The sequence below is a fragment of the Diabrotica virgifera genome, chromosome 3 (genome assembly GCF_917563875.1).
Source record: "Diabrotica virgifera virgifera chromosome 3, PGI_DIABVI_V3a".
NCBI classification, from domain to species: domain Eukaryota; kingdom Metazoa; phylum Arthropoda; class Insecta; order Coleoptera; family Chrysomelidae; genus Diabrotica; species Diabrotica virgifera.
Genome location: NC_065445.1, coordinates 230,517,309 through 230,541,767, shown reverse-complemented (window position 1 = coordinate 230,541,767; position 24,459 = coordinate 230,517,309). Strand labels below are relative to the sequence as shown.

The window sequence follows — 24,459 nt, the reverse complement described above, 5'->3', positions numbered from 1 at the left end:
CAAAACTATCCAAGCCATTCAAAAGAACGGAAAAAAATACACTAAAAAAAATATATCGGAGCTAGCCAAAAATTACCCTAAAAATTTTTTGAAAAATTCAATAATTTTTTCTGGCCTCAATTTTGATCCAAAAAACCTGAAAAAAAAGTATGTTTTTGGGCATCAATGTATGTTCATAATTTTTTTCAGATTTTTTAAAGAACAGATCGCTCAGTAAACCCTAAAAATATGAGGGGGGGAACCAAAAAATTGGTTTTTTCGAATTTTGAGCAATTTCCGGCGAGAAAATGGCAAAACTATCACAGCCATTCAAAAGAACGGAAAAAAATACACTAAAAAAAATTATGTCGGAGCTCGCCAAATATTACCTACATTACCTAAAATTTTTTTGAAAAATTCAAAATTTTTCAATTGTGATCCAAAAAATCTGAAAAAAACAGTATATTTTTGGGCATCAATGTATGTTCATAAGTTTTTTCAGATTTTTTAAAGAAAAAATCGCTCAGTAAACACTAAAAATATGAGGGGGGGGAACCAAAAAATGGGTTTTTTCGAATTTTGAGCAATTTCCGGCGAGAAAATGGCAAAACTATCCCAGCCATTCAAAAGAACGGAAAAATATACACTAAAAAAAATTATTTCGGAGCTAGCCAAAAATTACCTACATAACCTAAAATATTTTTGAAAAATTTAAAAAATTTTCAATTTTGATCCAAAAAATCTGAAAAAAAACCAGTTTATTTTTGGGCATCAATGTATGTTCATAACTTTTTTCAGATTTTTTAAAGAAAAAATCGCTCAGTAAACACTAAAAATATGAGGGGGGAACCAAAAAATTGGTTTTTTCGAATTTTGAGCAATTTCCGGCGAGAAAATGGCAAAACTATCCCAGCCATTCAAAAGAACGGAAAAACATACACTAAAAAAAATTATGTCGGAGCTCGCCAAATATTACCTACATAACCTAAAAATTTTTTGAAAAATTCAAAATTTTTCAATTTTGATCCAAAAAATCTGAAAAAAAAACCAGTATATTTTTGGGCATCAATGTATGTTCATAATTTTTTTCAGATTTTTTAAAGAAAAGATGGCTCAGTAAACACTAAAAATATGAGGGGGGGAACCAAAAAATGGGTTTTTTCGAATTTTGGGCAATTTCCGGCGAGAAAATGGCAAAACTGTCCCTGCCATTAAAAATAACGGAAAAAAATACACTAAAAAAAATTTTGTCGGAGCTAGCCAAAAATTACCTACATAACCTAAAATTTTTTTGAAAAATTCAAAAATTTTTTCTGGCGTCAATTTTGATCCAAAAAATCTGAAAAAAATCAGTGTGATTTTGGGTATAATAATGTACACTCACAATTTTTTTCACATTTTTTAAAGCAAAAGATCGCTCCAAAAAAATGTTTTTCGAAAAAACACTTTTTTTTCGATAGGGGACACCTGGGGTCACATAGGGAGCTAAAAATTTGGTTAGGGGGTTTTTGAATTATGTACTTTCGATTGCCCAATCCCAACTAAGAATCCAGCCGAGTGCAGATTTTACCATCTTATCCCGCTATAGCCTTTCTCATTAACCGAAGTTGCACTAGTAATCCGCTAGTTGGCGTTACCAGCGAGGCTCACAGCGTTGCTGTCACTGTCACCTGTCAATAGTGTCAATCTGTCTATCTGTCATAACACTGAACTGTCACCATACTGTCACTTTACTTACACGTGTACGTGGTAGCTGTACCTCTTAAAAATAAGCATTTATTTACCTCACCTAAATATTTTTATAACATAAGGATATAAATATGGAAGTTAAAACCGAAGTAAAGGAAGAGTTTATAGAATGTGACAAAAGATTGGTGGTTCTGCTGTCCACAGAAATAGACCTTGGAGAATTAAAATATGAACTCGGAAATAATTCAGAAGAGACAAGTAAGTTCTGAAAAATGTATAATAATTTAATGCATTTGCAATTATTAATGTAATACACATTAATGTAATGATAGGGTGTCCCCTAGGTTACACATTAGACTTTCTATGAAATCTGACTTAGTTATTAATATTTGAAATATAAAAATGTGCACTTCCACCTGTTGCTGATAACATGGTTCCCTCTAAAATATTTAAATAAACTGCTCGTCAAAAGTTAGGCCTATAGAAAATTATGCTCATTTTCATAGTTGATTTTTTCATGAACCTATTAATGGATTCCGCTAATTGTTTTTTTGTTATTTTAAATTTTTCTTTAGTATTTACACAGTTGTCCAAAGATTTACTCAAACTTCTTTTTTGTACTTATACCGGGTGGAAGAAAAGAAATGTTTTCTTATGTTAATTTTGTGATACCCTGTAGGGAGGACGAGGTACAAATGTTAGTATATATCGGAATCATATTGTAGTCTTATATTTTGTGAACATTTTCTTTTTTGAATGTATCTGATATCTTTAGAAACAAAGAAGATATGTAGTTTTACTCTTTAACATGTGTTTTAACTGAAACAAAACTAAATTAACAACAAAAATAACAGTTAACAAAACTTAAACAGAAAGGCACATAAGGTAAACAGTTCTTATTGACACCTATAAGAGTTATTTGTCGATCAGGTAAGCAGTATGCACAGTGCAACATAAGAGTGACGAGATTGTTTAATGAAGGCTCTGTGATGTTTTGGGGTGGAATTTCCATGAGAATAAGTATGGATTTGGTGTCTACGTGAAGGCTCTTTAAACAGCGCATTTTCTTTAATTTCGCTTCCTTTCGCACTATATGTATAAAATAATTTCATCTTAGTGGTATGATAAGACATGGCTTCCTCACCACGGTTCCCGGGAAGGCGGGTTATCGTGGAAGGTCTTGTCACTGGGAATTTTTCGTTGTCTACTCATTTCTTAATGATTCTTTAGTCTTTTTTTAACTAAGCGCGAAATGCATTTTTTCTGCACAAAGCTCTACTATTCAGTAAGTATTTTACATCGTTTGAAATTGACATTGTATTACCAATATTTTTTTCTTTCAAATACTATCAGAAATAGTTTTGGGGACATTAATACATTAGCCTGAATTTTTTCAGATTTTTCTGACTACTCTAAGACCACTTTTTGAAGCTTTGAAAATGATTTTTTCACTTTTTTTGACCCTTTTAAACGCTTTTGAGATAGTGCTCTTTTTCCGGGTGTGAGTATATAAATATACTTTATTCAATTTAATGACATTATTAGTATATATATAAACACAAAATACAAGCTTAAATTAGGCTCCAATTTGAAAAATAAACTAATATACATTCACGGACAAAAATATTCAATATTTTGAAATTAGCCTGTGAAATAAAAAAAAATTGTGCTGCCTCCAGTGTCATAGAAATAGGATTTCTTTTCAGAATCCGATTTTTTAACGTTTCATATAAATGGTATAATCGGATTTAAATTTAATGTGGGCTATATGGTGGCATAATTTTTAAATTCAATCTCATCAAGGTAAGTATTCACTATTCTACCGACATTAAGACCTGTGTCATGGTACACAAATTTGTTATCCAATATGGCTGGTAAAGGGCAAAACATGATCTTCTAAAATGTTTTTAATGTACATATCAGCTGTCATTCACAAAATCACCTCTACAAGTTCAGTATCTCCTTACAAAAGAAATATCACTCCATAGCACTATGCCGCCACCACTAAAATTAACTCTCTGTATGAGAACATCTGGCATACCGTTCACCATATGGAAGCAACATTTACAAGACTTCGCCTACAGAAGAGTTGGCGAACAGTATGTCAGTTGTAACCTCATACAGAGGGTTAGTTTTGGTGGTGGCGACATAGTGCTACAGAACGGTACAGCTTTGAAAGGACATACCGAACACGTGAAGGTGATTAGGCGAATGTCAACTGATATGTACATTGAGAACATTTTAGAAAGATCATGTTTGCCATTTGAAAGCCATATTGGATATGACATATTGGTGCTAATGCACTTCTTCTTGTCGCTAGCATAGTGAATTCTTATCTTGATGAGACTCAATTTAAAAATTATACTGGCCAGTATATAGCCCAGATCAGATTTAGATCCGATTATAGCATTTATGTGATACTTTCAAAAATTGCATTCGGAAAAAAAATCCTATTCCTATGATACAAGGGGGCTAAGGATAGCAGCACAAAAAATTTCATTCCACATGCATATTCAATATTTTTGTCCGAGAGTATATAAGTGAGATAAGTATTTTTGCATTATGGATGTTACAGGTAGAAATTCGATAACATACATAATTATAATATATCATTTATTTATTATATAAATAAATATGAAGATATACGTTGAACGCAAAATATTAACAATTAGAGATATTAGATGTATAATAAATTGGCAAAGACATTTTTTGTACTAAAAAAGAAAACAATTTTTTTTTAATAATAATATTATTATGATATTATAATGCCATTTTAAATATGCGCTCATGGCATTTTAAACATATGGTTATTGAATTTCTAACTCTAACACCTGTAATGCAAAAATATGTCTCTCTTATAAATATTAGTTACTTTTTTAAAATGGCGCATAATTTAAGCTTGTATTTTGTATTTATAATACTAATATCATTAAATTGAATAAAGCATATTTATATACTCACACCCGGAAAAGGAGCACTACCTCAAAAGCGTTTAAAAGTGTCAAAAAAGTGGAAAAATAATTTTCAAAGCCGCAAAAAGTGGTCTTAGAGTAGTCATAACAATCTGAAAAAATTCAGGCTAATGTATTAATGTCCTCAAAACTGCTTCTGATAGTTTTTGAAAGAAAAAAATATTGGTAATACAATGTGAATTTCAAACGATGTAAAATACTTACGGAATAGTAGAGCTTTGTGCAGAAAAAATGCATTTCGCGCTTAGTTAAAAAAAGAACGTGCTGCGATTTCGCTCTCAGTGAATTTTGACTAAAGAATCATTAAGAAATAAGTAGACGCCGGAAAATTTCCAGTGACAAGACCTCCCACGATAACCCCCTTCCCGGGAACAGTGTCACGTATCACACATAGTCAGTTAAAACACATATTAAAGAGTAAAACCATCTAGTTTCATTGTTATTAAAGATATCGGAGAAATTAAAAAAAATGAAAATGAGCCTACAACGTAATATCGATGTATACCCATCTTTGTGCCCTTTCCTCCCTACAAGTTGTCTTAACATGTGTTTCGATTAAAACACATGTTAAACTACAAAACCGTCTATTTTCTTTGTTTCTAAAGATATCAGGTACATTCAAAAAACAAAATGTCCACAAAACATAAGACTACAGTACGATTCTGTGTATACTCACATTTGTACCTCGTCCTACATTGTGTCTTAAACTTAACATAAAAACATTTCTTTTCTTCCAACCAGTATAACTACAAAAAAGAAGTTTGAGTTAACCTTTGCACAACTGTGTAAACACTGAAAAATATAAAATAATAAAAAAATTTAGCAGAATCCGTCAATCTGTTCCCGAAAAAATCAACTATGAAAATGAGCATAATTTTCTATATTTAGCAGTTTATTTATGCTAAACTAGTGATTTTCCCAATCGCTATGCGAATATAGGTAATACACATTAAAAAATGACCACTTTAAAATGTTAACAAATTTTGATCTTCAATAATATTTTGGACATGTACAAACATGCAATGAACATAAACCAAGGAGTATACAGTCCCTACAATATACATGCTGTTGCACGTCATTATCTACATCATAGATCTACGTTGACATTGTTGCCCAATTACGTCTAAAGGTGGAAAACTGTAATGTAATGTTAATTTATTTTTATTTATTTATTTTATGGATATACCATTTTTACAAAATTAATGTTAATGTATACGTTTATAAAGGCGCGTTTACATGTATCCAGTAACTGGTGCCAGTCGCACTGGAACGACAGTGATGGCATGGTAGTGGCATCATGTAAACGCTTTTTTGTTCCAGTCCAGCGCTGTCTCGAATAGAAGGCTGGTCTATTTTTCATGCCAGTGGCCCTCGTCCGCGTCCCCTTTAACCCCGTGCCAGTGGTTGTAGACACATGTAAACACAGCGTTTTAGTCGCTGGCGCTGTCATACCTGTGGTTTCAGTGGCAGTATTAGGATTTTTAATAAGAGTGCCAGTGAGATTGGCGCGAGTTACTGGATACGTGTAAACGAACCTATCCAGCGCTGTCTTAGTCAAGCACTCGCATTCCAGTGAGACTGGCGCCAGTTACTGGATACGTGTAAACGTTACTTAACGATAATTTCCACCTCCACTAGATTTATCTCTTTTTGTTTTGCAATCTATTATGTTTTCCATCTTTTGCGTTATTTTGCCGGTTTTTAGCGCACTCATGACTGTATAGTAATTTCCACAGACATTTAAAGATGACACAGTTTCAGAATATCAAGAAAACTTTGTCCGTATTTTCTTAAAGGTAACTCCTATTCATAGATGGCGTCGCGGTTTAGTGGCTTAAGTAGTTAGGTTTGGTATAGAGGTTTCTAAACGTTGATGCATCCGACAATTGGATACCCTTAAAAATTTGTTGTACAATTTTACCAGTAAATTGTAAGTATTTTATCAAACAATCCTCAATCCTCATTTATCAAATCATCATTTGACTCCATAGTATTTGGGGGATGCATCATAGAGTCATAAAATTTATACTCTGACACCTGATTTTTGCAGGATTGATTGATAAAAATATTTAAAATTAACTGATAATATTGTCTGAAAAATTATTAAGGGTACCTACTCCAGTTGTCGGATGCAAAAACGTTTAGAAACATGTATATTGACGAAACGCCTCCTCCTGAAAATTTTTCGAAATAGAAAAGTTGTCTGATTCGACATGAATAGAACTCTTAGAAAAAAATGTCGGACATGGAATAAAAATAAGATACGTAAAGATAATATTGTTTATCATTGTCAAGAATGTCCCCATAAACCTGGCCTCTACTTAGGTAACTGTTTCAGATAATATCATGTATCAATATAGAAAGATATTACCAAAGAATTAATATTTTGTATAATTTTATTTTACATTTTTATATTCCTGTTTTTATGAATAAAATTTTAGTCTAGATCCAAAAAATTGTATCTAATTTACTAAATACACAAATTTGTGTTAAAGCGCACAAGCGAGTCCCCTGCATTTTAAAAGCAATTCCTTGAAAACTGCGTACAGCGCACATGCGCGTCTTGCAAAAATTTAGAAAAAAATTATTATAATCGGTTTTAATATATATATACAAAAGACAATTCTTGAACAAGTATCGCGTTTAGTTTAAAAAAAAACTACTGCCGCACTGGTCAGCGGTATGCATTTATTTGACACAGCGAAAGGGTTAAATATAGACGTTTTTAAACTTTGGTACTTCCGACAACTGGAGTACTCGAAATTTGTTGAACAATACTTACTTAGTCCTAAAAGGCTAGTGGAGATGAGTTTGGCATTGTAGTCTCCATGCTTTTCGGTCTTGTGTTAGGTATCTTGCACTTTCCAATGTCAATCCTTGCTTCTCGACTTGTTTCCTGATTTCATCTACCCACATAGCTCTTGGTCTTCCTCTTTCGTTTTCCCTGCACTCTCGTTTCGAACACTCGTTTTGTTAGTCTCTCGTTTGACATTCTACACACGTGCCTGAACCATCTAAGTTGTCCCTCTACTATTGTTTCATTGATTGGTTCTTGTTTTAGGTTTTGTCTGGTTGTTTCGTTTCTTATTTTATCTGTCCTCTTTCTGTTTGCTATTTTCCTCAGGACAACCCTGCGACAAACTTTAAGGGGTAATTCTGCCTGAAAAAATAATGACCGTTTGCTTTATAAACATATGTCCGCCAATGCTTCGGTTCCGAGATACGGGATGTTGAATTTTTTCTTACTATACTAACTGATGATTTCTTTATTGCCCTAGAACCGGTTGAGATATGCAAATTAAATTTGGTAAGTTTTAAGAGATAGTTATTGCGCATTTTTTGACATGCAATTAATAATTTCATATTCACCATTGGCGCGCATACGGGTAATATGACCGATCATATTACCCGTATGCACGCCAATGGTGAATATAAAATTATTAATTGTATGTCAAAAAGTGTGCAATAACTACGTCTTAAAACCCAACAAATTTCATTTGCATATCTCAACCGGTTTTAAAGCAATAAATAAATCGTCAGTTTGTAAGAACAAATTCAACATGCCGTATCTAGGGCTTACAATACCGAGCCAAAATCTCAATACCGGTATTTGGTATTTAAAATTTTAAATACCGGGATCCCGGTATTAAAACCGGTATTATGAATGAAATGATACTATCCTCAGTTGTTACATCGACTTGGTATTAAATAATATATGAAACGTATTAAATTTTGTTTTGAAATGAGTAGATGTTGTTTTTAACATTGCATAGAGAGTAGGAATAGACAGATACAAAAAATGTGCAAATAGAAAAACTATACAGTGATGACGCGCTAATAACCGGCAAAATAGCGCAAAAGATGGAAAACATATTAAATTGTGAGATAAAAAGAAATAAAACTAGTAGAGGTGTTAAAATTAGCGATAGTAACATATGCATTGACATTATATTGATTGTTTCCCACCTTTAGACGTATCAGTGGAGTATGTCAACTAAAACTGTCACTGTGACAGTGGCATTTCTCAAACTCGTACGATACGTCTAAAGCTGGGAAACAATCAATATAATGTCAATTTTTAAGTTACTATCGCTAAATTTAACACCTCTACTGGGTTCATCCCTTTCTATCTCACAACTTAATATGTTTTCCATCTTTTGCGTTATTTTGCCGGTTATTAGTGCGCTCATCACTGTATATTTGATTCTACGATAAATTTTGCATATAGTACTTTTACTTATGAAATTTGCTATTTGTAAATTAATTTTACTTTAAAATATATTATTACAAAGATTAACTTACTGTGACAAATATTTTATATGGATTACTCCGTATTTAGACCGCTATATATTTTCAATTATTATTATTAATTCAGAAAATAAGTAATAAGTGAGCCTAATTTATACACCAAATACACAAAAAAATGAAAAATAGATCTGCAAATGTAAAAACAATTCTGATTAATAAATCTTACGGTTTATTTATAAAATCAAGTAGTCTAATTTTAAATATTTAAGAATTTTGATAGAACTCATTTTATGTATTTGTATAGACGAGATTTAATAATTTGGTTGTAGAAGCCGATATAACCCTTCGCCTTAAATTAACGACATTCACGCTTTTAGAAAGCGCTGTAGTCTATAGTTGACTTATATTATGTGTAATAAACGTGTTTAATAAATCTTTTTTACAATGATATTGGTTGTTTATCTTCAAAAATAAGTTCTTGTAATAGCAAAAAATATCTTAGAAGAAAGTTTATTGTGCATCAATTCACTTCTTATAAATTAAGCTAATACCGAAATACCGGTATTTTTATTATAAATACCGGTATCGAATACCGGACAAAAATCGTCCGGGATCCCGGAATTCCGGTATTGTAAGCCCTAGCCGTATGTCAAAAACGAAGCATTTGCGGACATACGATTACAAAGCAAACTGTCATTTCCTTTAATTCAAATTCCTTTAATTTTTAGTCTGTTTTTATATAAAAAACAGTTGTTTTAGAACTCTTTAGTAACGTATTAGTATAATATAATATTTATGAATTACCGTCAAAGGCTGATATGATCAACAAAAAAGAAGATGTATTTGGTGATATTTCTAGTGACTTTCTTGGGTGTGAATCTGTCTTTTTAGTTTACTCCTCTTGATTTAATAACAAAGCTTAGTTAGTTAATAATAGGTATAAGTACATTGTTCCGAATATGGAAAAGAATTATTTCCATATTTAATTCTGGATACTTCGATTTTGGTACAAATTTCCAAAATTCAGTAATCGGCGTCGACTTACATTTTAATTGTAGAGCTAGTCTTCTTGCATATCTATTAATAATTATTAATTAAAATTATTCTCCAGAGATGTTTTCGGTCATAATTATATTGGAAATGGAAAACTTCTTATTCTTTCATATTTGTTATCAGTAATTTAAATTAGATTTGAAACACATACGGAACGATAATAATTTGTTTAACGACGTTCTACACCAGGGGTGGGCAAATACTTTTAAGCGCGGGCCAAAATGAAAATTTCAGAATATCTCCCGGGCCGGAGGACTACACAGCATACGTACGTTATGCATACTCTAATATTTTTGGCGGAGAAAAGAGATACAAAAATTGCTTACGGGATTTTTCAACGGGCCGGATTAAGTAAGCAAAAGGGCCGGATCCGGCCCGCGGGCCGGCTTTTGCCCACCCCTGTTCTACACCTTCGTTGCGGGGTATGCCTCTCAGAGGAAAGGGGGAAACTTATATGCAAGCGAAAGTTGGTAACAATGCATTTATAGCAGAATACTCAAATCATATGTTTCAGTACTGAATACTTTATAAAAATAAATTATAATAAATTACGGAATTAATTACAATAAATTAATTAAAAATAAATGGTACGGTAAACAATCCTCATTTTTTTAATATGTTATTCCTTACAAAAAAAACCTTTAATTAAGCACAAATAATTACAAATCGTAAATTTGGGTCAAAAGTTATTAACTTTTTAAGAATTCCCATAAGAGCCCATGTTAAAACTTAACTTTGACCCTTAATAGTAATTAAACGGCACGGTAAAACAATTTTTTAAAAATCAAGTCTTAGTTTTTTGAAGTAAACTATAACATACTAAAATTTCATGCAAATCCTTAATTCTTTGCCGAAGGTGTAGAACGTCGTTAAATATAATAACACAAAAATGAAAAGTAACTAAAGTAGAAGCCACAGTTAGTATGCAGTGTTGGTCTTAAGACGCGCAGCGATGCCGCTCATGACGACACAGTTAGATGCAGATGCGTGGTAGTTTGGCGATTGGCATCTCGTCCTAAGCTTAGAATATAAAATTTATTTTATATTCTAAGGTCCTAAGCAATACGCCCTCTGGTGGCTATTGCAGCAACCTAGCTAAGATCCATTATTTATTTACTTTCACCTTGAAGGCTTGTCATTAGAGACTTTGTTTAATCACCTTTAATTGTTGCTGTATCATAGATAAGGTATATATAAGTAGGATAGATAGGCAACTCTTTAATACGTAAAATTGCAATGTATACAGCGCCCTCTGTCCGGTTTAGTCATGAACTAAATGGGTAATGGCGGGAATTTTAAACGTTCAAATAAGCTATGTTGCTAATTATTGTAGTAAAACAAGATTCTATAACATAATGCAAATTATAAAAATAATCGACAATTGTTTCTTACATTAGTGATTATTTTTTGTAATTTGCATTACATTATGGAGTCTTTTACTGCAATTATTGTCCTTTTCATGATCATTTTTCAGTGCGTAACAAATGATAGGAAAAAGGGTAGGTCCGTGATAATACACATTTATGACATTTATTCTAACATGACATTTTAGTTAAATCTGACAATTGTCACATTTTATTTTCAATTTGGAATAAAACCAAATCAAATGTGTTTCTTGCATTTATAAAATGGTATTTTCTTTAATTTGTATAGTCTTATAAATTATACAGATTATATTTGTAATATTATTATCTAATTAAAAAAAAATACTTTTTTTATTATGGCGCCATCTATCGACAACTAGAATAATCACCGAACTAGAATAATTACCAAAGTAATACTCGACGTGCCTTTTTTTCTGTCATATACAATTTAATGCGTTAGAAAGAAATCGAAAAACTGTGACGCACTGAAAGATGATCATGAGAAAAAGAGTAAACATAGTTCATATAATAGGAAAGGTAGAAAAACAAAATTCAAATATTTATTTAAAAAATTAACGGCACAATTTACAGAAAAGTACCAAAATTATTTTAAAAACGTAATTATGATGCAGAGCAGCAAACAAACTAGAATATATACATGAAAATTATTTAAAAAAACTTTCAATAAAAAATAGGAGCTCATAATAAAATTAAAATATTTCCAGTATCTTTTTGTAACATTGCATAGTTTATAAACACTTCAATCCAAATTAACACAAAATCACTAACGCAAAAGAATATTCCTTACTTCTCAGTCCTGTTTGGTACACAGCATTTAAACACCATTTTAAAGTTTGATTCAAAAATTTGCACACAAACTGAATATTTTACTTTAAAGTAAGAGAGTAAAAGTCTTTGTTATATATAGCTAATCTATAAGTAAAAAGTAAAAAAACAATTTAGTAAAATAAATCCAAACACGTATGTAAACAAACAACGATGCCATTGACAAGACAAAATAAAATGACATTTCTGCACAGCGTTGCCACATTTTATTTAGAAAATCTACTGTCTGTAAGTTTAGCTAAAATCTACTAAATCAAAAACTAAAATATACTATAAAACTTTATTAACGTATTTGTATATAATTCAGGACTTTTTATAATAAAAACAACAGCTGACTAACTAGAAATTAATATAATATGAATATTTGTAAAAAAACCAAACTTTTTTCGATTTTAACTGGGAAAAAAATAACCTACTATAATTAATTTTTATCAGTTTCATATTTAATATTTGTATATAATATTTTGTCATCCACTGATTTTAACATCTGCATGTCAGGATCAAATTCTTCACACAATTCTTTCGCATTTTACATTAGAAACACGTAAACACAACATTTTTTGTTTTGCAAAGTTACATATGCTTAGATATTTTAGTTTTCCATCGTTAGCTTCTAATAGGCTCGAATGCCATAACTCTTCATTAACACCTGATATACTGCTTGCACTGCTACTTGAAATCTGCAAGTTTGTTACACCAGAATCCAGTTTCCAGTTTCATTTCTCTGTAAAATTCATCATCTACGCCCTGAATCTTATTTTCGGTAATGACATTGGGAAATTGTAACAAAATGCCTAAAAACTAATTTAGAAATGGGGTAAATACTATAAAAAGCAAATTTTATTTCAGTCATAACAAAATGTTGAAATATACCCACCAAAAATTTACTAAAAAATATTGCCTATTTACTAGAATTTTTTAAACAATATCAAAAATCTACCAAAAAAGTAGAAATCTACTAAATGTGGCAACGCTGTTGCAGTTTCTGTAGATGCGATGACATGCGCATTTGGAAAAGTATTTAGTGGCGCCACCTTTCCAGTTTAGTCAAGAATTAAAGAGAATGAATAGTGTGACCAACTCCAATTCAGTCGAATCCGGGACAAGGCTGAAAAAAAATACCTGAAATCCGGGACTTTTCATTGAAAATCGGGCCATTTTTTTCAGATGACGATAATTAAAATACAGGAATGAAAAAAAGTCCACCGTTTTAGTTTTCGTAGAACTATAATACCACGATATAAAATGCATGCGTTTTGGATGTGGTATTAGTATTACACTCTAGAAATTGTCCACTTTTTTTCGTCCCGCCAATCCAATTTGATGTGAATTCTTATGAGAATGTATCCAAAATATCAAAATAAAATGTTACCAAAACTTTGAAAATTCGGATGGCCCGGAAGCCTTGTCCGGGACGCCGGGACACGACTTCGTAATTCGGGCTATGTCCCGGATTTTTCGGGCTAGTTGGTTACACTAAGAATGAACCGTAATTGCCATTAAGGATAACAGTGCATGTGCTGTATATTACTTCATGACTAAACTGTAACATGTTACTGTAACATGTAACTGTAAATTGTTACTGTACTTCATGACTAAAAAATAGAACATACAATAATAATTACAATCTTTGTTGTACACTAACCTGAGATATTTTTTTCTGATAAAGTTCACTAAAATAAAACTTATAACTAACAAAATTGTCTAAAAATTAATCAGAATAAACGATAGTTACACAAAATATAATTAAATTTAAAAAAAAACACAGATAAACGAACAAAACGAACTCAAAAACACATAAAACTAATGCAACATACAATATGCAGGGTACCGAGTAAGTATGGAAACACGGTGATTTCTCGGAAACCGCTCGAAAGATTTTTATAAATTTTGGTGGGTAGGGGTGTTCCAATGCCGCCAATATTATAGTGGTAATTTCATTGTTGTCAAATCTTCCGTTTTTCCGAAAATCTAATGAACTTTCTTATTGTAAAAGGAACGTCCTGTATATTTTTTGCGTTTTGAAGTCCTTAAGAAATACGGATTATTGTTCATGTTATGTTCCCTATACATTATATATTATATATTAATAGGTTCTTTGGATCATTGTGAACAAAAAAAGTCTTTTGTTATTTTCCTCAAAAGTTAATCGTTTCCGAGTTATAAACAATTTAAAACTGAAAAAATCGAAAAATGACGATTTTCTAGGTTCAAAAACACAAGTAAAAAATATTATTTTTAAAATTACGAAGTACCTAAATTTAAACTCAAACCTTTTTCTATCAGATCCCTATAAGAAGTTTTGGCATATTTTATTCTAAAACATTGTTGTTTTTAATTGTTAATTAAGCTCATATGATAGGTCGGGCTATCGGACTGCATTAACAACTAAAAAATAATGTTTTAGAATAAAATAAGACCAAATCACTTATCGGCTTCTGATAAAATACGGTTTGAACTTGAATTTAGGCACTTCATAGTTTCAAAAATAATATTTTTTACTTGTGTTTTTGAACCTAGAAAATCGTCATTTTTCTATTTTTTTCAGTTTTAAATTGTTTATAACTCGGAAACGATTAACTTTTGAGGAAAATTACAAAAGACATTTTTTTTCCAATGACCCAAAGCACCTTTTTTTTTTTTTTTTTTTTTTTTTTTTTTTTTTTTTTTTTTTTGGGAGGTGAGAATCTTCAAAAGACCCTCTGGGAAGATGTCCCAGGTGTGTCGGATTCAGTCCGGCACGCTTCACCGCGGGCCGAGGCCGCCTACCGACTAAACTCACCCCCTCTTTCTCCAGCCGACGGGTCTGGAACCGCACTTAGCGTGCATATCTGACCCGCCGACCTTACTCTTAACTCCCCTCCGGCACTCTTCGCGTGCATTCCATGAGTTTGGCGGCCTCCTAGCCTCCTCCCCGCAAGAGCCTCACGCCAGACCGGTCGGTGAAGCGACCGTCCAGCGCAACCCTCCCGCGGGCAGGGCGACCAGAATGCCCCCCCTCACGATGGAACTAGCAAAACAGAACCAGTTGGTAATTACGAGCAACGCCAAACATTCTTACTTTCATCAATTCATTCATTCAATACACATATTCATTAAAAATCTCAGACTTAAAACAAGGAGGCAGTAGGCGTAGGTTGGATGTAAAAGGTCCTCCCCCGCCAGCTGCCCCAGGACGAACACGGGTAGAACAAGGAAAACATAAATCAAAACAGAAACAGAACGAGAAACACAAGAGGCACTCAGCCTGAGTAGAAGGTAAAAGTCCCCTACTGAATGCCTCTTGAGACATGCACCACATTTAAATAAGATTAGAAAAAAAACGGTAAAATATTATATAAATAAAATTGATAAATAAATAAATAGATCGATAAAACATAATAAATAATATAAAATAAGGGCAGTCAGCGTAGATTGGATGTAAAGGGTCCTCCCCCGCTGACTGCCTTGCATGACACAAACACGTTAAAAAAATGAATAAAAAAATAAATAATGACGATTGGTCATCCCGCTTGCAGACGCCTCTCTTTTTCCTCTTTGTGCTTGATTGTCTTGGTGACAAAAGCAATGATCAGGTCGAAGTCTCTCTTGCTGTCGATAGCTTTATCGACTAGCTCATGAGGCTCGCCTAGAGGGGATCCCAGCCCCAGCTGCAGCTCGGTACGCCCCGCGTGATATGCAGGGCACTCAAACACAACATGCTGCGCGTCATACCGAAAGCACCTAAAATAATGTCTATCCGGTCCAAACAAATAAGTTTATATAATTTGTTAATTTTTTTTAATAGGTAAATGTAGCAATAACTCCTAAGTTATGGCATTTAGGTATAGGGAACATAACATGAAAAATAATCAGTATTTCTTAAGGAGTTCAAAACGCAAAAAATATATAGGGTATTCCATTTAAAATAAGAAAGTTCATTAGATTTCCAGTAAAACCGAAGATTTGAGAACAATGTAATTACCACTATAATATCGGCTGTATTAGAATACCCTTACCTACCAAAATGTATAACAATCGTTCAAGAGGTTTCCGAGAAATTACCGTGTTTCCATACTTTCTCGCTACCCTGTGTAAACAATTACTATGGCTCTTAGCTCGGTTCAATTTGATACCACAATGGCGCTGCGATCTTAATCCGAATCGCCAATAGACTGAGAAATCTCCGGTCCTGATGCGCCGCTCTGGGCAAACCGGCAACGTGGTCGGCCGTTCTCCTGTAAGAAATACATTGCCCTATGCTATCTGCACTCTGCACTGCATTCTAACTGTGGCTTTTAGTACAGGGTACATTAATCGAGAGCCACAAATAATTCTTTAAAGAGCCGCATGTGGTTCGCGAGCCAGTTTGGTCACCCCTAGTGTTACATTGGCTAAAATAATTAGCAAATTTTACCTATCTCTGCTCTTAGTCTAATAGTTCGGTTTTTATTTTAGGTGTTTCCCACAAGGACAATAAAATGAAAATTATTAAAACATATGTGGAATCATCTAATACAGAAAAACACATGAATGCACAAACTCATTCTGGAAGAAAAATATACAAATGTGAAATATGTGATAAACAATTTTTTAGAAAAGAGAGTTTAAATTACCACATGTGTATTCACACCGGACAAAAACCTTTTAAATGTGAAATATGTCCTAAACAATTTACTAGAAAACAACTTTTGGGATACCATATGACAGTTCACTCTGGAGAAAAGCAGCATCAATGTGAAATTTGTTATAAACGATTTAATCGAAAAACTGATTTAAATGTGCATGTGAGAGTTCATACTGGAGAAAGGCCTCATAAATGTAAAATGTGTCTTAAGCAGTTTGCCCAAGGAATTACTTTAAAGAAACATATGAGAGTTCATACTGGAGAAATGCCTTATAAATGTGAAATTTGTCTTAAGCAGTTTGCACGAAAAGATTCTGTAAAAGAGCATATGAAAGTTCATACTGGAGAAAGGCCTTATAAATGTGAAATTTGCCTTAAACAGTTTTCCATAAAGAAAACTTTAAATGAGCATATGAGAGTTCATACTGGAGAAAAGCCTCATAAATGTGAAATTTGTCTTAAACAGTTTGCCGTAAAAAAACAATTAACTAGGCATATAAGAGTTCACACTGAGGAAAAACCATATAAATGTGAATTTTGTCTTAAGCGATTTAATACAAAAGGTAATTTAGATGTGCATATAAGAGTTCATACTGGAGAAAAACCCCATAAATGTGAAATCTGCCTTAAGCAATTTGCTACAAAAGGAAATTTAGATGTGCATATAAAAATTCACATTGGAGAAAAGCCTCATAAATGTGAAATTTGCCTTAAGAAATTTTGTACAAAGGATTATTTATATAAACATATGAAAGTTCACACTAGAAAAAGTCGTTGAAATGTGAAATTTGTTTATAGGGCTTTACCAAATATTTAGGTAGGTACTATAAGAATATGAAGTTCACATGCAGTCATTGATGATAGTGAGGGATTAACCAATTTATTTATTTACGGGGTACCACCCATTTATATATTATTATATATTTATTATATTATATATTTGTTATATTATATATTTATTATATTATATATTTATTGTATTATATTATTTATTATATATTATCATTTATATATTATATTTTATTTACCAAATATCAAGTGAAACATTAGGTAAACATAAAAATGGAGTACTTACTTAGTCCTAAGCCTTTCGACCTTTAGGTGTAGGCTGGTAGAGTTGAGTTTGGCATTGTAGTTTCCATGCTTTCCGATCTTGTGTTAGGTTTCTTGCATAAAGAAAATGTATGAATTTTTCTCAATGTCAATCTCCTCTTTTATTTTTCCCCTTACATATGAATACGCGGTCAAAAATAGATATATCGTATTTTAGTCTTCAGAAAAATCCTCAGAAAACTGATGAAGTGCGCTAGAAAATGTGCTGCTAGAGCGACAAGATCATCATGTTTTCATGAATGCTTCACGCTTATCCAATAGCAGCATGGCCACGGTAGCTAACACGGTCCAGAATTAAAGAAAGAGCCTCCTCAGCACGTCTCAAGGAAGTTCGATCTTGTGCTAATTGCATCCATCTACCATCTATTCTTTTTATGTCATATGTCCAGCGTGTTGATGGTCTGCTTCTCTTGTCCATGCGAGGTGTCCATTCTAACAGTCTTTTTGTCCACCTGTCATGCTGCAGTCTCACTATACAGGGTGTTTGGTAAAGAATGGGCCATAGCTTAACCTTAGATTCCTGATATTAAAATAGGTCGATTTAAGCTAACTTACTTTAGTACAAAAGTTGATAATAACCGAAATACTTTTCAAAGTATTAAAGTTAAACTTTTATTTTATTTATTTTTTAATATTTCCTGACAGGCATGGGACAACAACACGAAATTTGGTAGGCGGTGCTGGTACTGTACACCCTACTAAACTATGTTAAACAAATGTTTCTGGCTACTACCAGAGGCGTACGACGGGGGAACGTGAATGGTTGACCCTTACCAAATTCTGCGCCACTGGCGGAATTTCTATTTTAGTGCAATTTTTTGATTCTCCAATACTTTCTATGTAAATAAAATACTCTTTATTCGTAACGATATAAAGCCATTAGTTTTCGAGATATTTGAAGCTAAAAACGAAGGAGCATAATACATTAATCAAAATAAGTGTGGCTTTCCATTTTAACTTCAAATATGTATCTCGAAAACTAATGACTTTATCGTTACGAATAAAGAGTATATTATTTGCATAGAAAGTATTGGGGAATCTAAAAATTATGCTAAAATAGCAGTTTCATCAGTGGCGTAGAATTTGGGAAGGGTCAACCATTCACTTTCCCCTGTCGTACGTCTCTGGTATTAACCAGAAACGATTATTTAACATAATTTAATAGGGTGTACAGTACCTACACTTTCTGCCAAGTATCATAAGGATATGTCAAATAGTTTTATAGTACCGGGCACACATAGTTCTTAAAGTTTTAAATAAAGAATAAATTAAAAAAAAAGAATACTTTGAAATAATTTGACATATCCGTGTCATACTTGGCAGAAAGTGTAGGCACTGTACACCCTACTAAATTATGTTAAACAATCGTTTCTGGCTTCTACCAGAGGCGTACGACAGGGGAAGTAAATGGTTGACCCTTCCCAAATTCTACACCACTGATGAAACTGCTATTTTAGCATAATTTTTATATTCTCCAAGACTTTCTATGCAAATAATATACCCTTCATTCGTAACGATAAAGTCATTAGTTTTCGAGATACATATTTGAAGTTAAAAATGAAAAGGCACACTTATTTTGATTAATGTATTATGCTCCTTCGTTTTTAGCTTCAAATATCTTGAAAACTAATGGCCTTATCGTTACGAATTAAGAGTATGTTATTTACATAGAAAGTATTGGAGAATCAAAAAATTTCATTAAAATAGAAATTCCGCCAGTGGCGTAGAATTTGGTAAGGGTCAACCATTCACGTTCCCCCGTCGTACGCCTCTGGTAGTAGCCAGAAACGTTTGTTTAACATAATTTAGTAGGGGATACAGTACCAGCACCACTTACCAAATTTCGTGTTGTTGTCCCATGACTGTCAGGAAATATTCAAAAATAAGTAAAATAAAAGTTTAACTTTGACACCCTGTATTTCGGATATTATCAACTTTTGTACTAAGGTAAGTTAGCTTAAATCGACCTATTTAAACATCAGGAATCTAAGGTTAAGCTATCTATGGCCCATTCTTTACCAAACACCCTATATATCCGGCGAAACTCCATTTTAATCTGGTAATTCTTTCTATGATATCTTGCACACCCGTTCTTTGCCTCATTTCTAAATTTCTCACTCGATCTGCAAGTCTTACTCCTAGAATGGATCTTTCCTTTTTTTCGCTGTGCTATTCTAAGCTTTGACACCCTTGCTTTGGTTAATGTTAGTGTTTCAGCTCAGCACGTAATGGCTAGAAAAACACATTGATTGTATACTTTCCTTTTAAGAGGCTACAGTAGCGATCAACATGTAGCAACTAAATCTGTTCAGTGCAGTAGTTTTCATTCATTTTAAGAATTGGTTATTGTTGTTTCATAGGAAAGTAGTGTTTATCTTCATAGTTAATTTATTATATTTTTGTGTCATAGAACTAACTTGTTAGCCTGTTTGAAAAAATGGATTGTTGTTAATCGTGAGTTTTAGTTATATGTATAAATATATTTTACGTAAAAATATTTAGAATTCTAATGCGAGTATATAAAGTTAAAAGTACTTTTGGCGCTCTATGAACTAAATAAAATAAGACGGCTCTTGTTTCGATTCACAACGAAATGATTATTTATTATTATCATTTCGTGCAAATATCTATGTTAACATAAAATTTTCATCCATTTTGGTTTATTTTTATAAATACTTATTTAGTTACTAATAACAAAATTGTTTTCAATTATTTCCATTTAGCGCGCCTATGAGTTAATATCACATTCAAGTTATGTCAAACAATTCCGAAGCACTGTTGCCAAAGTTTCGCAGACCTTACGAAAAAAGGTATGATACTATCTCCCGAAGTTATATTGATGACGCGCTACTGCATACTCTTAAGGCTTAAAGGAATTTCACTGCTGAATATGTCTTTCAATCTGCCATATGCTGCCCAGCCTAGACCAACCCTTTTATCTATCTCTTGGTTGTCTCTAGAAATTTTATATTGTCCGATATTGTCTTCGAGTGTTATTGATCCTCCTAACACTAAGGTAGTCATCATTTTGGTTTTGTCTTTATTTATTTGCAAACCAACCTCTTCAGCTGCTTTCGCAAGCTCTGTGAGCATTTCTTTTGCTTCGTTGATGTCGTCAGCGATTATGACAGTATCGTCTATGCGTATTTCCTTGTTGGCCCAGTCCAGTTTTTTAAACTCATATTCTAAGACAGTCGTGAAAAACTTCGGTGACATTGTGTCTCCTTGTCTAACATCTCTCTCTATTTTGAATTTTTGAAAAAATACATTAGCTGACATGAAACTCAAACTATAGACAGACAAATTCAACCCAACAAACTCGACAGTTAGGAAAATTAAGGGAACTTATTGCATATAAGTTATTATCTATGTCTTTTATGTAGTTTGGGTTTATCTATTTTATGTCTTTTGGTTGGTATTTTATTGGAAGTCCTCTCCCCCCAAGGCATATGTTCCGCCACCTGCTGAAGCGCCCTCAGAAAACTGAGGAACAACCACAATAACAAGTGCTGCTAGAGCAACACAAGACATTTCACGCATACAGAATAAAGTGCGTCTAAAAAACATTAGATATGCCGACAAAGCAGTAGTTTTTGCAAATAGCTTGGATGGATTGCAAATAATAATGTCCCGCATATCTGATATAAGTAGAGAACATAGATCTCAATATGAAAAAACAAAGTACATTCGTAGTCAGTAAACGAGAAATATAAATTACAATCATTTTATGGAAATATCAGGTTTAAGTCATCTTCAACTATTTGTATATATCTGAAAAAAGCGTATTAATTTTTTTTTGGAGATGCTGCAGTTTTAATTTTTTGAAGTTATACTTCTTTAGGCGCGTTTGGGAGTAAATTTATATGTGCGCGAATTCATCAAATGTCTTGGTCCTGGGCGCAGCTGAAACGTTATACGTGCTCTGATTGGGTAATTACAATGACCTGTCAAAATTGTTCAATATCTCGGTTATGGGTAAACAAATGCTGTGGACAGTCGGAAAAATGAAAGATTACCCATGAACGATCACATCAATCACTTATTTTGTATTTGCTGTCTTTTTCTATAACAAACGTTTGTTATTTATAAAAAAAAAAGACAGCAAATACAAAATAAATGATTGATGTGATCGTTCGTGGGTAATCTTTCGTTTTTTCCGATTGTATATTAGTTTTTATTGTTGTGAGGTCAGAGAGAAAAGCAAGGTTATAATTATATATTGTAGTGACTTTTTAAATAGATTTTAAAAGCAACAGGTACGTAATTGTAAATGTTTCAGTATTGTAATAAAAATTTACATAGGTACCTACCTATTTGAAAAATTTAAAATGTACCTACCTAGTAGGTAATGCTTTGATTTACATAATTTGATAACCAACAAAATTTCTACCAATATTCATCTAATATATTGTTTTCTTACTGTATGTTTTGTTGTATTTTAATATTTTAATTCCATAAAAATCAAACTAATTTCATTAAATTCAGAACTGAATTTAAAACGTTCAGTTCGTCTGTCTTCCCACATTATGGGTGTGTCGAAGTGGATAAAATCTGAAATGCTTGGATTTTAAATCTAACCGCCCTAACATACGCGGGTTCGATCCCCAATGCAAATTTTTATTCTTTTTATACATTTTATGGTTGTAAGTATGTATATTTATTATATAATTTTTTTTTCAGAAAATACGTATTTAGTTAAAATTTTTGTCCACAATTATTGTTTAGAAATAATTTGTGGCATTTTTCAATGTGTTTGTGTGTTATATTTTTTTTTATTTTTGGTACTGTTTTAATAAAACTTTTTGGAAAGTAAAGTATTAAATTTAGTTTAATATTTAAATAAAATTCCTCGACACCTAATGGTAAAAGAGGCAACCGATTATGTATGTATGTATTTAAATAAAATATAAATAAACTGTTTAATAGTATATTGTACAACAAGTGAGAAAAAAGACATATTTCTCACGAGCGCAGAAGTTTGTTGGCACTAGACGAGTGCCGCAAATCAAGCCAGGGAGAAATATGTCATTTTCTCATGTGTTGTACACTGTGCTTTTTCTAGGGATGCGGTTTTGTCAAGAGTTCAAACTTTAAAATTAAATAATTTAGGTGCTAATAAATGTAGGTATTTAATAGTCTTAAAATTTATATACTTACTTTATTTATTTAAAATTCTAATTAACAGTTATTTTCGAACAGTTTTGAAAGGTAATTCCTGGTAAGTTTTGCTTCAACACATTTTATTTGACAACTTTAATTGTGTTTGTATTGTGCATGTTACCATGGAAACGGCGATCATATATGGAAAACCATAGGAGAACCCGCGAGAAAAAATATTTCTCACTGCAATGGCACACTTTTCTCACTGCATGAGAGATTGTTCGTTTTGAATGTATGTAATTAGTTAGAGAAGTTGCACATTGTATAGCATCCATAGAAAAAGTATATTAATTTCGTTGAAATCATATACTAGAAGTATATATCTTCTTACGTGCGTACAAAGTACACACATTCTTTTTTTTTCTATATTTATATTATGTATTTTACTTTCTTTCTTTCTTTCTTTCTCCCCTTCCTATCAGGGTGTCGGATTTGGGATCGCTATTTTAATTTACATTCACCCATCTCTTCCATTCTTTTCTGTTTTCCGCCATTATTTTTAATTCCTCGAGTGATTTTCCCTTAACTTTTCCCGCCTCTACTATTTGCTGTATCCATTTTTTTCTTGGTCTGCCTCTTTTTCTTTTTGCAATGTTCCTTGCTTCGTGGACTCTTCTCGTAATTTTGCTGGGTTGCATCCTCATCAAATGCCCATACCAATTCATTTGTCTCTTTTTTAGTTTATTCATTATTGGTTTTTGGTTGGCCATTCTCCATTTGGTTGGCCATTGCTTAATCTATCCCATTTTGTCTTTCCAACTATCCTTCTTAAATGTCTCATCTCCATTGCATTTATTCTGATCTTATGTTTTTCCAGAATTGTCCAGTTTTCACTTGCGTAGAGCACAGTCGGTATCACTATTGTGTTATATATGTTTATTTTTGTCTCTCTTGCAAGTTCTCTTTTCCCCAGTATTGGGGCTAAGGCATAGTATAACTTGTTTGATTTCTTTGCTCTATTTGTTATTTCCCAGTTTATTTTTCCGTCGTTAGAAATGATACTTCCAAGGTATTCGTAAGTTGTAACTATTGCCAGTTATGAGTTTTTGCATTTTATCTTTATTTCATTATCTTCTTTGCCGTTGATTATCATTATCTTCCTTTTTTCTCGTTTATTTCCATTTTTAGCTCTTCTATTTCCTCTACCCATATATCCCTTAGCTTCTGCATTTTGTTCTCGGAATCTGCTATTAGTACTATATGTCGTCCGCATACATTAAGGACTCTATTGTTACCGGTTGTAATCTATGGTATCCTATTATTGTCTGTATTTTGCTAAAAACTATATTTTTTATTTTTTTCATATTTTTCCGTAACGTTCGCCACCTTCAAAAATCAAAAAAACTTTTAAGGGAGTTTCTGGGGGTGTGAACGAGTTTCTTCCATTTTTAAATGTTCTAAATGACGGTTACTTCAATTTACATATTGA

At 32.5% G+C, this 24,459-nt stretch overlaps 1 protein-coding gene across 1 annotated transcript; it reads left to right on the top strand.

The window, feature by feature from the left end:
* Positions 1–1,689: 1,689 nt before the first annotated feature.
* LOC114332583 (zinc finger protein OZF) lies at positions 1,690–17,768 on the top strand. Its single transcript, XM_028282409.2, has 2 exons — positions 1,690–1,926; positions 16,589–17,768. Exons 1-2 carry the CDS (start codon positions 1,800–1,802, stop codon positions 17,533–17,535), a joined length of 1,074 nt encoding a protein of 357 aa, XP_028138210.2. The 5' UTR covers positions 1,690–1,799; the 3' UTR covers positions 17,536–17,768.
* Positions 17,769–24,459: the final 6,691 nt, after the last annotated feature.